Raw genomic sequence first — 15084 nt, 5'->3', positions numbered from 1 at the left:
GTGAAAATTTTTTTCAATAAATATAAGTAAATAAAATAATAATAAAAAGCAGAACAAAGTATAGAGAAATTTACGCGAATCGGCATTATTTGCGAGAATATTTTAATATATTGAGGAAAAAAGACTTCTTCTGGGATCACGTGTAATTTTCAGATTTAATGGGCACTTATTTACACTCGTTATAGTTTCATAGCGCATTTATGCAATAGTGCTGCAGATAATTACAATTGCGGCAATAAATCAGTGTGTCGATATAGAGGAGATGTAAACAAAGATATCGGCATAATTAAATGCAGCCGTTCTTGGAACACCTTCATTTTGACCACGTGAATTGCGAAAGCTCTTATCCGTCTTACAGTAATGCACCTCGCCGTAAATGTGCGCAATACCTATGATAACGAATGCATTTTTATCGCGCAAATACCTACATTCTTATTAAGCTAATCTTTTGCCAATTACTTCATCGGTAAGTTCATATATATTTTTTTTTACAAATTTAAATAATATTTTTTTTAAATCTAACAATTATATATCGCGCAATAAATTGAGAAAGAGAAATATTTCGAATTATATCTCCAATACATTTTATATATACAATATGTGTCATACACGAAAAAAAAATTAGCTACCATAGCTAAATTTTAACTGTTCCTATATTGCAACTTGAAATTTAGTCATCATGCTTAAATTTTAGCTATAGTAACTAATATTTTTAGCTATAGTTTAACGGAGAATTCTATAGCTAAAAAATATTAGCTATCATAGCTAAAATTTAGGCATGATAACTAAAATTTCATGTGTAATATAGGGACAGCTAAAATTTAGCTATAGTAGCTAATTTTTTTTCTGTGTACCAGTATTTTATGTATTATATATTAAATATATATATATTTTTTATATTTAATTTTTTCCTTATTTTTATCCTTAAATATTACATATAAATTATATATTATTTATCATTTATTTATTTTTATATATTATATAAATATTATTCCACATACAATATACAATGTATATTACCTTTGAAACTTAAATGAAAAAGTTAATTAAAGTGTGTGTCACTGATTCACTTAATAACTCATTTTATACGAGCAAGAATTAGATCTGAAAAAATAGCAAGAAAATCTGCAATTTAAAACACATATTCTTATAAAGCGCTCTTATAAGGCGCACGTGCGGAGATGAATGTCATGTCTTATATACAGTAATTGCGCGAGACTTTTGCATTATTACTTGTGAAATATGTCCTAATAATTATCCCTTATAATTATGCCACGCTACGATAAAATATTGCGCAATTAATAATCGCCATTTTTAATGAGTTTATAATAACTATCAATTTTATCTTTCCGAAACATTTCAATGTCTTTTAGCCTATTAACATAATTCCTTTATGAAAATTTATCATTAGTTAATTTATCAAGAGTTAATGATTAATTATTTTATTTATTAAAAGTATAATAAAAATGGAGAGAGAGCACGCAATATACAATAGAGATGAAACTTTTTGTCAAATGCAATAGAAGTGTGGCATATTGTAGAAGTTAGAAACGTGTTGAGAAGATAGCAAAAATTTTGCATTTTTTGTCAATCGCACATTTCATTAGAATTTTATCTTTCAACGAATTATAATTGCTAAATCGATCATTGTATGCTAAAGAGTTTCTCACATATACACACACACAATCAAAATAATAGTAACAAAAATAACAAACAAAGTAAACAGTGATTAAAAATTCAATAATAGTTATATAAGATATTTGTTCAATGGAATAGATTTGTAAAGAAGAGAAAACGACAAAGACATGTTGGATTAACAACAATTTTAATAAAATAAAATAAACAATTTCATTTAAAACTTCTTTTTTAATTCACAATCAAAAATTATAATCTCTTCAGAACTATTAATAACTATTCTTTTTTTAAACTTTTTACAATCAACTCATGGCTTTGTCGCAATTTTACTTTTGCAATTACATTTCAGTTTCATAACCTTGTGCATCTATCAAATTTTTCTTCAAATAAGAAAAATTATTAAATTAATACTCTCTAATTCGTCTAATTGTCAGTCTGTCAATTTTCCTGAAAAAAAAAAAAATGTCTCGGAGGTGGCGCCAAAGGACTCACCTTCAGTTGGTCCACTCAGACGAGAGCTACACGAACGTCTCGCTAAAGTATATCCTAGGACGTTGCTCAGCTACAAGTTAGCTATTGCCTGATAACGCGATCTGCAATACTACTGTGGCGGTTTAGCTCCGCGATACTTATGTAGGGGAGCGTTTCAGCGCAAGCGTCGCCCACCCCGCTCGTTGGCTTCCACCTCTCCGTATATATGATGGGCATGATTATCCGGCATGATCGTACGTCCATCGTAAATCGTTATATGTCGGAAATTCTTCTCGCGAATCATGCAAATTAGACACGCGGGATCTCGGGATCGGGAGCATGAATCGAGAGCCTCGCGAAACGATATATATGTCTTCGCGGAATCAGAGATAGAGATCTCTGCATGTCAGAACTTATTGGATATTAATGTCGATGAGTTCAAAGAGTCTTTCTCTCTCTCTTCGTAAAGAAAAATTTATGGTACCTTGAAGATTTATGGTATCAAATTCGTAAGACCTAACTTCTCTATAAACTGAGAGTCTATATAATTAGTTATAAACCTCTCTGTTGTAATAAAAGTTCTTGATATCGAGATTTTGTGAATTTAAATTTTGGATTCAGAGATCTGTGATTTCGAAAATTTATAAAGTAATAGTTCAAAAATTCTATATAAATAAGAACATATGTATATGTGATTTTCTTTCTCTCTTTCTTCCCCCTTCTCTCTTTCTCTAAACATTATGAAATTAATAAGAAAATATATGTAGATATGATACATACGTACATATATTTTTTGTTCAAATCAATATAGATTTGTGGAGTATCTATAAAATATAAAATACATTTTTTTATAAATATTAATTAAGTATTTAGAAAAATAAAACACCTCTTCAAAGTTTGGGCAAAATTGTATTTTTTTGTATTAAATATTAAACTATTCACCGTATTCAAATATATTTTGTGTGTGTGTGTGTGTGTGTATGTGTGAGACAAAAATTTTATATTTATATAAAACATTTTATAAAAATTAAAATTTTTCGAGACTCATATTTTTTTTAAATATATGCAGTCTCTTATTATTTTTGCATACTAATTCTAAAATTAAAATTATATAAAAACTGAAATTTAAAAATATTATATAGCAAATTTGCCCATATATATAACAAATTTATTTTTCGAAATTAAACTTTTGTAAATTTAATCGATAATATTGTTTGTGATATGTGATACTCTCTCTTTTTTTAAACTATTTTTCTACTTTTTATCTCATTTTTGAAAAATGTTTTAGACAAAAGTTATTCAATTATTATAATCATATAGAATTATATATTGCACATAAAATCTTTTTAATTTTTCACAATATCCGACTTTCATTTTTTTTAATCATAAAAATCATGATAAATTTTATATCTTCTTTTTTGTAAAACTAATCAACTAATAAACTTATTATCTTTCTAAATGTATCGTGTAATGATAACATGAATAATTAAACGTATATTACATTATAAATTAATGCCTGTCGCCTTATCATTCTGTGAAAAATGGAAATGTTACAAAAGAAAACTAATAAGAAATTTTAATGTGTTATTAATGTTCTCTTATAGAGCTGCTGATAAGATGATAAACGATTGATTTTATAATAAAGACTTATATAAAAAATGCAATGTGCTCAGTTAGTCGTTATTATCTTTTCACGACACGTATTAGAAAGGTAATAATGATTTTGTGTTCAGTATATTTAACAAAATATAAAATTAATTATAAGTTATATATATAATAGTTTGAAAAAAAATGAAGATGCAGACAATGAAAGATTAAATAAGATATTTTATATACTTTATGTAATTTTATTTATCTATAATTAATTAAACGACTCTTGCGTAAGATTTTTGTTTCTTAATTCGGAATATGATTTTGCAGGAAAAAAAACCTTTTCAAATATTGCGCAAGTATAAGTATAGCATAGATATGATGTATTTTATAATAATATATTATGAGTTAATTTTTCACAAAAATAAAAATAAATTTAAATGAAAAAAAATTCTATTAAATATGGATAATAATTAAATAGATGAACACAATTTTACATTGTAATGAAAAAGATCTTATGTGCAAGATAAAAACAAATCGTCAATAATGACTAATGAAAATAACATATCTTCCGAATAAAATTGTATTTTATTTTCTTATGCGAGAGATGTTTTTATGTGCTAATTCTATCACGGTAATATTGATTAACATCATCGTATCACGCATTTACAATGATTCGTATATGCATATTCACACAGGCGCGAAAAGTCTTATAGTCTTATCTCTTTCCCCACATAAATATACAAGAATATTTAATAAAAATCATGATGTTACACATGTATTCGTGTGACCTTTGATTTTGCTGCATTTGCTAAAAATGTATGATAAGCTGTTCTCATTTATAATGCGCAGACAACTATTCTAGCCTTGTGCATTCGATTTACTACAAAATAATAAGATTTTACTTCGTGAAATTTTGTACAATTTTACACACCGATTGTGATTTATAACTTGAATCTGTCTTACGTTTGTCTCTCGCCGAAAGTTCTTTCGATAATCTTTTACCGAGATATTTTTAGAGAATAAGAAAAATGCGCTAGTGTTATATAAAACACGGAATACAGAAATTTATATTCGCAGTTTGTATATTATTAATAATTTTGTAAGAGCACATTAATCTCGTCGAGTCGATGAAATATTTCACGCGCATCATCGTAAGATATTAAGCCGCATAATAAAACCTCAATCGCATTACCGCAAAATGTAATTCTGTATTCTTCAAGGAGAACTAGCCTTGCATATCGATGTTATAGCCTGCGAACAATAAAAAAACGGGGTTTTCCTCTTACACATTCTTACGTTTTTTTTTTTTCAATGTAAAAATTTCACATTGAAAAAAAAAACGTAAGAATGTAAGAGGAAAAGCCCGTTGTTTTATTGTTCGCAACTGCGCTTCATTATGTAATTGAGTTTTTCAACAGAAAAGTGATAACAAAAACCAAGTGATCATTTGTCACATAAAAAAAACATCAATCAAATTTACTGAAGAAAAATTATCTTCAGTTTCACTAAAACTATCTTTAGCTGAAGAAATAAAATTCAAGACATTCTGTATAAAAATAGATATGAGATGCAGAGATGAAATAAAATTCAATATGTATATACTCGATCCAAATTTGAATGTATTTAGAAGCATTCTCGTTTTTCGAGGTCTCTATTGTAGAGAGTTCAAACTTATCTCATCCAAGTTCGAGTACCTTAAAATTTTTTTTTAAAGTAATTATAAAGAGTTCGAAACGATGATGAAAAAATCAAACCTATTTGTAAGATATTTAATCCCATCGCTATGAATAAGAAATATAATAAAAATAAAATAATAGAAGAACAGAAATAGAAAAAAAAGAGAAGAAGAAGAGATAGGAAGAGATTTATTGGAATCATCTATGAGATAATTTTTACCATCGCGTGCTATGAGTTTGTACAGGTTGTCGTGACCAATTGACTTTAGTAGTTAGTTGCAGGGTCGAAAAATTGAAGTTTGCGCAACCGCTCTTGATCACTAATGATCTCTCGTCAGGGTCGTACAGAGACATGCATTCTAATGCGGAGATGCACGCACGTGAGTAATATACGAGGTAAAACTGCGCTCTTGTCCATTCGAATGGTGCTACTTAAAAAAAAAAAGTTACACCGTGCACTAAATCACCGATCAAATTTGTGTACAACATTTGTTGAATTCTATCCAAATGACACCTATCTTCAACACGAACGTATCTCATTCAGATCTATATCGTGCGTTACAATTGTTCGTAATTTTCAAGAGATGAGTCAATGTTACATAACTAAAGGAAGTGTATATCGGATAGTCTCACACACACATACAGATGAGTATCATCATCAATATTCATTTAGCCTCAGCTGCAGCTCGAGAAGCAGCTTGAAGCCTCTTTTCGAATAATACTCTACATATGTACATTTGTACTCGTACGAAAAAACGAAAGGAAAAAGTTAAATAGATAAATATTTCAATCAATATTATTTTATAAACTACACAGAGAGAATTTTCTCTTAGAATTTACCCTGAAAATCATGGTAATCGTGGGACAACATGGTATATAGAAAGAATTTTATAAGAATTTCTTTGATTAATATTTATCACAATAAAAATAATAATATCTATTACAATAAAATATAAAATATGTTTGATTAATTTTACTATGCAGTTTAGTATAATTAATCAAACATGTTTTATATTTTATTGTGATAGATATTATTTTTATTGTGATAAATATATTAATCAGCGAAATTCTCATAAAATTCTTTCTATACCATATTGTCCCACGATTACCATGATTTTCAGGATAAATTTTAAAAGAAAATTCTCTCAGTGTAGGATCCTTAGAACGTAAAAGTGTATTGGAAGAAAGAGAGAAAAATATATGAAGAAATAATTGTTGAAGCTATATTGTTCGCTAAAACGGTGTCGCTATTTAGGGATAATTACGATCGATCGCTATTTAGAGATAATTACGATCAATCGTCTCACGCATAATTTGATTCGTCTCCCTATATTTTGATACATGAGCCTCCTTTAAGGTCACGCATATATTGAATTAACTGTTAATGGGCGCGTTGTACGTGGCATCGCATTAACCAGATCGCCCTATAGTCGGAGGAAATCCGCCATTCAGGGGCCCCTCAGCTGGGAACACCGCGCAAAACTTGCTCCAAATTATTATATAATCGGGCATATCAACACGCACTACTCTTCAGCGACCTGGGGACACGATTGGCGTAATGCACGGTAATACGTCGCGTTTGCAATTCCATCTAATGATAGTGTATAAATCGTCGACCCTTTTAAGGGAGTACATTAGTTTGGCAATTCCAAGATAAAATCGATCATTCGTGCGACACATTACAAATGTAATGTAATATAAGCTACACAGAGAAAATTTTTCCTTAGATTTTACCCTGAAAATCATGGTAATCGTGGAACAATATAGTATGGAAAGAATATAATGAGAATTTCTCTGATAAATATTTATCACAATAAAAAATAATAGTATCCATCACAATAAAATATAAAATATGTTTGATTAATTTTACTAAACTATATAGTAAAATTAATCAAACATTTTATATTTTATTGTGATAGATATTATTTTTTATTGTGATAAATATTAATCAGAAAAATTCTCATAAAATTCTTTCCATGCCATATTTTCCCACGATTCCCATGATTTTCAGGGTAAATTCTAGAGAAAATTCTGTGTAAAGTTAATGTCCATTAATTGAAAAAAATCTCTTTATATATTTTTTTTAATCCTTCTGTGCTGGAAAAATAAAAAATAATTTTTTACCTTTCCATCAATAAATAAATACCCTGGTACTAATTGCGTGTTTTTGACTGGCAATTTCTTTATAGCAGCTGCTGGGGGCTATATTATTTTAGGAAATTTCCGAATACAAAGGCTCTTTGTTTTGTTTCGGCCGGAGAAAAGTTCCAACACATTTTTAATATTTAAAATTGCTTTGGCTACCCATTCATTGACAGGATTAAATAAATAAAAGAATATTTTTAAAAATGATAGCAATTTTAATTTAATAAAAACAATAATTTATATTAATAAATTTTAATTTTGCAAAATATGTATTGCATTTCTAGTTTATATCAACTTATATGATTTTTAAAAATTTAATAATACAAAATTTAAAAAATTAATTAATCAAATTATCTAAGATCACAAATGAAGATTTTATATTAAAGTTCTGAAATATAAAATCTTTTTAATTGCATTTCCGAAGCATAGTTAGTCAAAACTCTTTTTAGTAAATTTATTTAATTAACATTCGCGTCTCAAAATGTTTTTGTTAAGGAGACATTATTTTTCAATAAGAGATATATATTGTATTGCATGCACCAAATTACCGAATAACAAAATAGTTATATAATACAAGTATTATATAAACCAAGTTATATAATAATATGATCACTAACAATAAATATAATTATTAATGATCTTATATTATATATTCTTGTTTCATATAATTATCTTATATAATATTTTATATAATTATCTTATAAAAGTAGAAAAAACATATATTACATTTTCTCTCCTTTAAAAAATGCGAAAATAGTCTCCCTGATAAATACGTTATTTTATTATGCGTAGATTTATATGCATAGACTCACTCGAGTAATCAATGTATCATTCCCGATCGGGATAGCGTGGTCATTTAAACCCTTCTGCGCTTAATGACAGCTATTTTATAAAGTAATCAATATATAGACTACATTTATAAAAGCTCGTCGGAAAAAATAATTCAAACTTATTTAGAACAAAGATGTAAAATGTCGAAGAAGAATGTTACAAATATATGTGCAAAAGATATCTTAAATCTAAATATTTAATATTAAATTATAATAAAATTATATTAAAATTTAATATTATTTAATATTTTTCGTTCCTTCTTTTAAGTCTAATAAATTTCAAAAATCTAAAGAAAGGCAAACAATTATTTATGAATTGGATGCGATTAATACATTGATCGCATCATATAATGCGATTAAATTAATTCATTCGTGTCTCTCAATATTTTTGTTAAGAAAAAAAAAAATGGATTTACTCACCCAAGCAGTTCATCATTGCGCTGTTCGCTGTCGGTTGTTTTGTTGCCGCCAATTACTCTATTGTCATTTCAATCCTCTCATTAATCAAGGTGTCTACCGAAATCTTGTAAAAAATTCCCTATAAAAATTTTCTATATGTTATTGTACAAAATTTTCGAATAAAATTAAAAATTCATTTTTAAACAATTGACACAATTTTTAAAAAAATTCCCTGAATCTCAATAAAGGAAGAGAAATCTCCATGAGATTTTTTTAATTTTTGAAGTTAAACAATACCAGAGAATGTCAAAATTGCGGAATACGAGGAGCGACCGAAATTACGGGACAAACAAATATAAATTAAAAATCAGGTCAAAATTTTATATAAATTGAGAAATGAATTGTTAAAATCGTTCTTCTCTCTCTCTACAATAATAGATAAAATTTATTTTGAAAAATAAAGATTTTTAAGAATTCTATTTAAAATCGTGAACAATTTTCATTAGTTTGACATACATATTTATATTAGCAAAAGTAATTGATAATTGTATAAAAATCTTTATTTTTTTTTTCTTGTTTTTTTTCAAAACAAAATCTACTTTAAAAATATAAATTATATTATAATAATTTTCGATGAAAATTCATCGATTTAAATTATTATATTATAATATATAATATAAAATTATATATCCAATGTAAAATTATTACAGTAAAATGTATCATACAGGGTCTCTGAACTCAGTGCCAAAACTGATACAGCAGTTTTAGCACATAAAAACAAGTCGAAAATATTAATAAACATATGTCCGAATACGGTTTCGAAGTTATAGAGTATTAAAATTGCTTTCATAAGACAATATAAATTGAAATAAATCTTATTTAATGTTCTTTATTCTGTTTAAATCTTTACAAAAGATTCTCAAAAATTTCTCTGTCGACTTCGACACACTTTCTAGCATGAATTAATAAATTATTTCGAGCTTTTTGAAAAATGTCATTTACGAAACTACAAAATTTTTTCAAAAAGCTTGAAATAATTAATTAATTCGTGTTCAAAAATGTGTCGAAGTCGACAGAGGAATTTTTGAGCACTTTTTGTAAAGATTTAAATAGAATAAAAAATATCAAATAACATTTATTTCAATTTATATTGTCTTACGAAAGCAACTGTAACTCTATAACTTCGAAACCATTCGGATTCGGACTTATTATTAACATTTTTGACTTGTTTTCATGTGCCAAAACTGCTATATCAGTTTTGGCAATGAGTTCAGAGACATCCTGTATAATGAATTTACATAATAGAAACACACATAATTGACATTTTCTAAATAATTTTAAAGAGTAAAAACAAATGGTCTTGAAAAAATTAAATATACAGGATATATATGACATATATACACATATTTTTCAATGTTATTTAATGTATTTCATCGGTAGAAGCAAACTGACGAATACATAGTGATCGATGAAATATATATATCTTTAAATAGTATTTTAAATAGTATTTTTGGAGAGATTGCCTTTTTTCCTCATCCTTAAATTACATTTCATACAATAAAATCAGAAAATTAATTATTAATTAATTAACAATAGCAATTAATTTGTGTGTGATTATCCACCAATCCGATTACAAACTTTAAAATTCCTTCAATATTGTACGTGCTTCGATTAAATGATAGTTTAATTCATAAACATCAACGGTAATATTTATTTCCTACAAGTAAACGTGAAAGATTTGACCGTAAGTAACCAATCGTCGTAAGTCATTAAAATAACTTGTGCACATTTGCTGATAATATTGCATGTGGTTTTACAAGTAATCTTTAATCTTTTCACATTTTGTATCATTTTGATGACATTCTGCATGAACACTAAAGGAATCAGAGCAACTTTAAAATTTCGCTAACTAATTTCGAAAGAATAATGTTTTGTCATGTTCAAGCAATCACATTTTATATTTTTTTAATTATCTTTCCTATTAATAAAAGTAAAAGAAAATCAGTAAAAATTTTTCTTTTCGTAAATATATTTTCATTGTTTGAAATTATATAATTATTTGTAATAAAATTATATAATATAATTATACTAAATACTGAAATAATATATATCTTTTGATATTTTATGATCACCTCTATTTAGAAATAATCTCAAACAGTTTTATGTACACGAAAATCTTTATTTTTTTGTATTCTACTCTAAAAATTTGCATTTTATGTGCATTATATCAGTTAAACATTTATTTCTTGTCCAAATACCGTTTTTTTAAAATTACTATAAATTTAAAAAAAGTAAAAAAAGAGACAAAATAAATCAGTCAAATGAATCTAGTTATCGTATTGGTGCATAAAATTACTAGCAAATCTCTCAAAATTACCCTTAAAATCTTGTAAAATTTAAAACATAGGTACATTATCCCTCTGTTACATGTACATTTAAGCATAAGTCGTCTTGTGTGGAATCTTAATGGTAAATATTGGTAAATTCACATATAATACATTAATTTATGTTTTATGTAACATAGCTAAAAATTATTTTCTGACATTGCCCCAGTGCTTGTTTCATAAATCTTGTTTTGTAACACAATGTGTTGTGAGTTGAATGTAACACAGTTGTGTATATATGAGTTTACTTCTCCAAAACCAACTATCTCCAAAAATCTCTATCTTTCAGGACATGGAAACATGTGTGTATAGATAAAACATCACGATATACTTTTTAAAATTTATTTCCATCGTGTCCACAATTTGTTGATTTGTTGAAAGAAATGAGTTTTTCATCCCATATTACTTCTATACATGTCTATACTTGTGTTATCCTCGATCCTACATCTTTTTTTATTTGTTCTATTTCTTTCCTCAATGTTACGTATTACTGTATTAATATCGAAAATACATAAATATCTATCGATTCTGTCACGAGGCAATAAAAATGCTTGCTGAAATGTTTAAATACGTATCATAGTGCAAATGCGAATAGGAATAGAAGACACAGGAATAGAAGATTAATTTAAAAAAAGGAAAAAAAAAACAAATTAATATTTTATAATTATAATAAATTTATATTATTTATTTTAAAATTGATCATCATGGAAACATTTATCAATGACATCATGGAAACATTCTATCAAAATATTTACTGTCAATGTATTTAAAAATTTACACAAAAAACAAAATTTACTACCAGCATTTAGTTGATAAAGTATGCTTTTTCTTAATGTAATCTTATAGTTGAACCTAATTGACTCAATCGTCATTAGTAAAATGTTTAAATAAAAATAAATAAGATACAATAAAAAAATCAAACTTTATCTTAAACATGATTAATCAATTGACCGATCAATTAATCAATATTATAGTAGTTTTGTTGCTAAAAGTAATCGGCCATGACACTCTTTAATGTTTCGTGCAATTTCCATTATTGTACCAATTGTACAAAATTATTAGGCAATAATTTTAATTGTGTAGTCCCGGTGTTTTATATAACTTTCATCAAGCTGGAAGGTACATTTAACATTAAACAATCTCTACAGCCTGTGGATAAGATAATGATAAATGGAATTTCCAAAGAGCATATTCGAATATTATTTCTCCTAATGTTGATCTAAGTTGTCAATATCCCACACTCCTATATATCAATGACACTGTGATGTGTGATGTATGCACTCTCACACTTAAAACATATTAATGATGCCTCAAAGTTTCCTTGACTGCAGCGTTAAAATTAATTCATCCTACTATCCTATTGCGAAGCACAAAATTGTCCAATAAAAAAAGAGTAAAAATAAGAATATTACGATTTTTAAATCTAAAAAATCAAGCCTAAAATATGTTTCGTTTTCTTTAGAGTTCAAATTCCGATTCAAATAAGATAAACAATCACAACAATCAGCGCATGATAATGTTGGAAGAACACCCATTGGTATGAATAATTTATAATCGTCAAGATTATAAAAGACAAAGAGAAAGAGAGAGATAAAAGAGAGAGAGAGAGAGAAATTTCTCACGAGGTTTTTCGGCAATTTATTTTGTGCTCGGCTACCTTATGCAGTCCGTTGAATGATGTGAATTCCGCTATCCGTGTGCACGGGCGAGGACAGCTCGCCTACCTTCAGCGCGAATGCCGCCTCCTCGAAAGGCTTCTGCATCGCGCCCCGACTGAAGGGCCCAAGGTCACCGCCTCTCTTCGCCGAACTGCAGTCGCTGTACTTGGAAGCGAGCTCGGCGAACGTCGCTTTACCGGACGCGATTTGTTCTCTATAAGCTGTCGACAAAATATTCTCCATGTAACATCATACACACGGCCAAAAAAAATATCATGTAAAATATAATTCTATTCGCAAACAATGCGATAAAGAATACATCACGGCAGGGATTGAATAAAACTGTTAACTTTTATAAAGAAACATTATTTGTGAACTTTTAAATCATTTCCTTTCTGTTTTGAGTTTCAATTTTTATATTTAATATTTAAACGTTACTGTAAAAATACATTTTTAACAGTATACCCAATATTTGTATATTGTACATATTTGAAATTGAAGTCACTGTTTTGTTACAGGCATAAAAATCTGTATTATATTAACAAAATCTACTTAATCATTTAGAGGAACTCTTACTCTTTCAAACCAGAATAAAAATTTTTATTTATTGTAACTTTCTTCTACTTCCAAAAAAAAATAAAAAGTTTTCCGTTTAATATTTCATGAATAAGAGTTTTAATAAATAAATTTCATTTTATATAATACTGTTTTCTTGAAACAAAAAATATTTAAAAATAATATATTAATTTTAAACTAATAAACAGTGCCTAAAATTCTTTAGGAGATTTTTACTCGCGTTTTTATCCCGCGTTTGGTTTATATTAGCCCTTTTTATACCTATAAAAATATATAAACACAAAATAAATTAGTTATTTCATAACTAATTGACAATTTTAACAGTTTTGTTCAATCCCTATCGGAGAGATGAAAGATTACAAAAAGCTTACATTTAACAAGTTCAAGAGCTTCTTCCTTTGACCTAGTAATATTCTCTTCTCGCCAGGAAGAAGGCCGTCGAGAGTCTGAATGTTTCACAAGGAGATGAGAACATTGCACTTCTTCTGGACCATCTGCTTTGCCATTGCCAGATGGGTCCGCAGGTTTATCTGGCCTATCCCATTGACTCTCTTTAGTATAAATATTTAAATAATAATGTTGACCTGCAATCATATGATATAATTTTTTAGAAAATTGAGAAAGATTATACTACTATATATATAATTAAATAAATACAATATATAATAGATTATATATATATAGAGTGTTCATAAAGTTCATAAGGAAAAGAATGAAGTCGTTGAAACTCATGTGTGTGTGTGTGTGTGTGTGTGTATAATAAAATTATTTAAAACAGACGTCTTAAATCTGTATTTTCTTCACTACTTTATATTCATATGAATCAAAACTCGAAGTTATTCTAAAGCTTAGAATATTCTTAAATATTCTAAAAATACTAAGCGAGCATTAGGATCAATAATATACAAACATTAAAAATAAAACTACATGTATTGATAGAAAGAACTCTCAGAGCTCTGATTAAACTTATTTTATAATCGTACTCCAATCACATAATTTAAACTTATCTTTACACAGCATGCACTAAGTCATCTGTGTGTTTGAATAATAAAAATAACACTGTACTGGCACGAATTTTTCAAAGTTTATGTGAGAGACAAACTCGGAAGATCCCGACTAAATATTTCATAGCGAAAATATCTGACAGATCGATAAATATATAATTTTCGTAATGCAAATTCTTCATTTTTCTTTTTACAACAAATATTTGCTCGACGAAAGGGGAAGTTCGATAAAACGGATTTTCCTTCTTGACGTCAGCGTCCAGCCGTTTCTCGTTTCGAAAAACTCACGCCGATACCAAGGTACGATTCCGCGACGAAGAAATACTAATACTCGAACGAATCTCGAGCAAAGCCGTTCGGATTGATCGTATCGGCGAAAAAATGCCGGCGCGACCAACGAATATGCATGTACACACGGGACGCGTGAAATCGGCGAGAAAACTCGCCGATGACAAGAGCCGCCGAGCGGCGAGAAAATGATGGTACAATTGTCCCGAGATTACGATTACGTACCGGTCGATCTGCTGAGACGTTTCTCCCAACCCGCTGGTAGCTCTTCGTCCGCCATTGTCGTGTCGCTTATTTTTGCCAATAATAATTTCGCAGTTTCTCTCGCACGTCAAACGTCGCCGATCGTCTCCATTGCGCCAAGATTCGTGCCACCAGTCGAGCCTCTCAGGCCCGCCAACCTCCCTAGAGCCTCCCTAGAAATT

At 28.2% G+C, this 15084-nt stretch overlaps 2 protein-coding genes across 3 annotated transcripts in view; both read right to left on the bottom strand.

Annotated features, from left to right (window-relative positions):
• The window catches only part of Gs2 (glutamine synthetase 2), a 31869-nt gene extending 29582 nt beyond the window's left edge, over positions 1 to 2287 (bottom strand). The window contains exon 1 of the mRNA XM_083039049.1: positions 2128 to 2287. The gene's annotated coding sequence lies outside the window, so the exon portion shown is untranslated. The remainder of the gene's footprint in view (positions 1 to 2127) is intronic.
• Positions 2288 to 8778: 6491 nt separating this feature from the next.
• Positions 8779 to 15061, bottom strand: LOC145936656 (peptidyl-prolyl cis-trans isomerase NIMA-interacting 1). Of its 2 annotated transcripts, XM_083039058.1 has the most exons (4): positions 14885 to 15061; positions 13739 to 13951; positions 12791 to 13012; positions 8779 to 8888 (listed from the first exon to the last, which is right to left on the bottom strand). In XM_083039058.1, exons 1-3 carry the CDS (start codon positions 14937 to 14939, stop codon positions 12792 to 12794), a joined length of 489 nt encoding a protein of 162 aa, XP_082895184.1. In that variant the 5' UTR covers positions 14940 to 15061; the 3' UTR covers positions 8779 to 8888; position 12791. The 2 variants fall into 2 exon arrangements, with proteins under 2 accessions (XP_082895184.1, XP_082895183.1); XM_083039057.1 differs by lacking the exon at positions 8779 to 8888 and having other exon boundaries at positions 11462 to 13012; positions 14885 to 15060.
• Between the last annotated feature and the right edge of the window lie 23 nt (positions 15062 to 15084).

The sequence above is a fragment of the Prenolepis imparis genome, unplaced genomic scaffold (assembly GCF_030444845.1).
Source record: "Prenolepis imparis isolate NDT839.2.m4 unplaced genomic scaffold, iyPreImpa1.0 SCAF_5, whole genome shotgun sequence".
NCBI lineage: Eukaryota > Metazoa > Arthropoda > Insecta > Hymenoptera > Formicidae > Prenolepis > Prenolepis imparis.
This window is presented reverse-complemented; position numbering and strand designations above follow the sequence as displayed.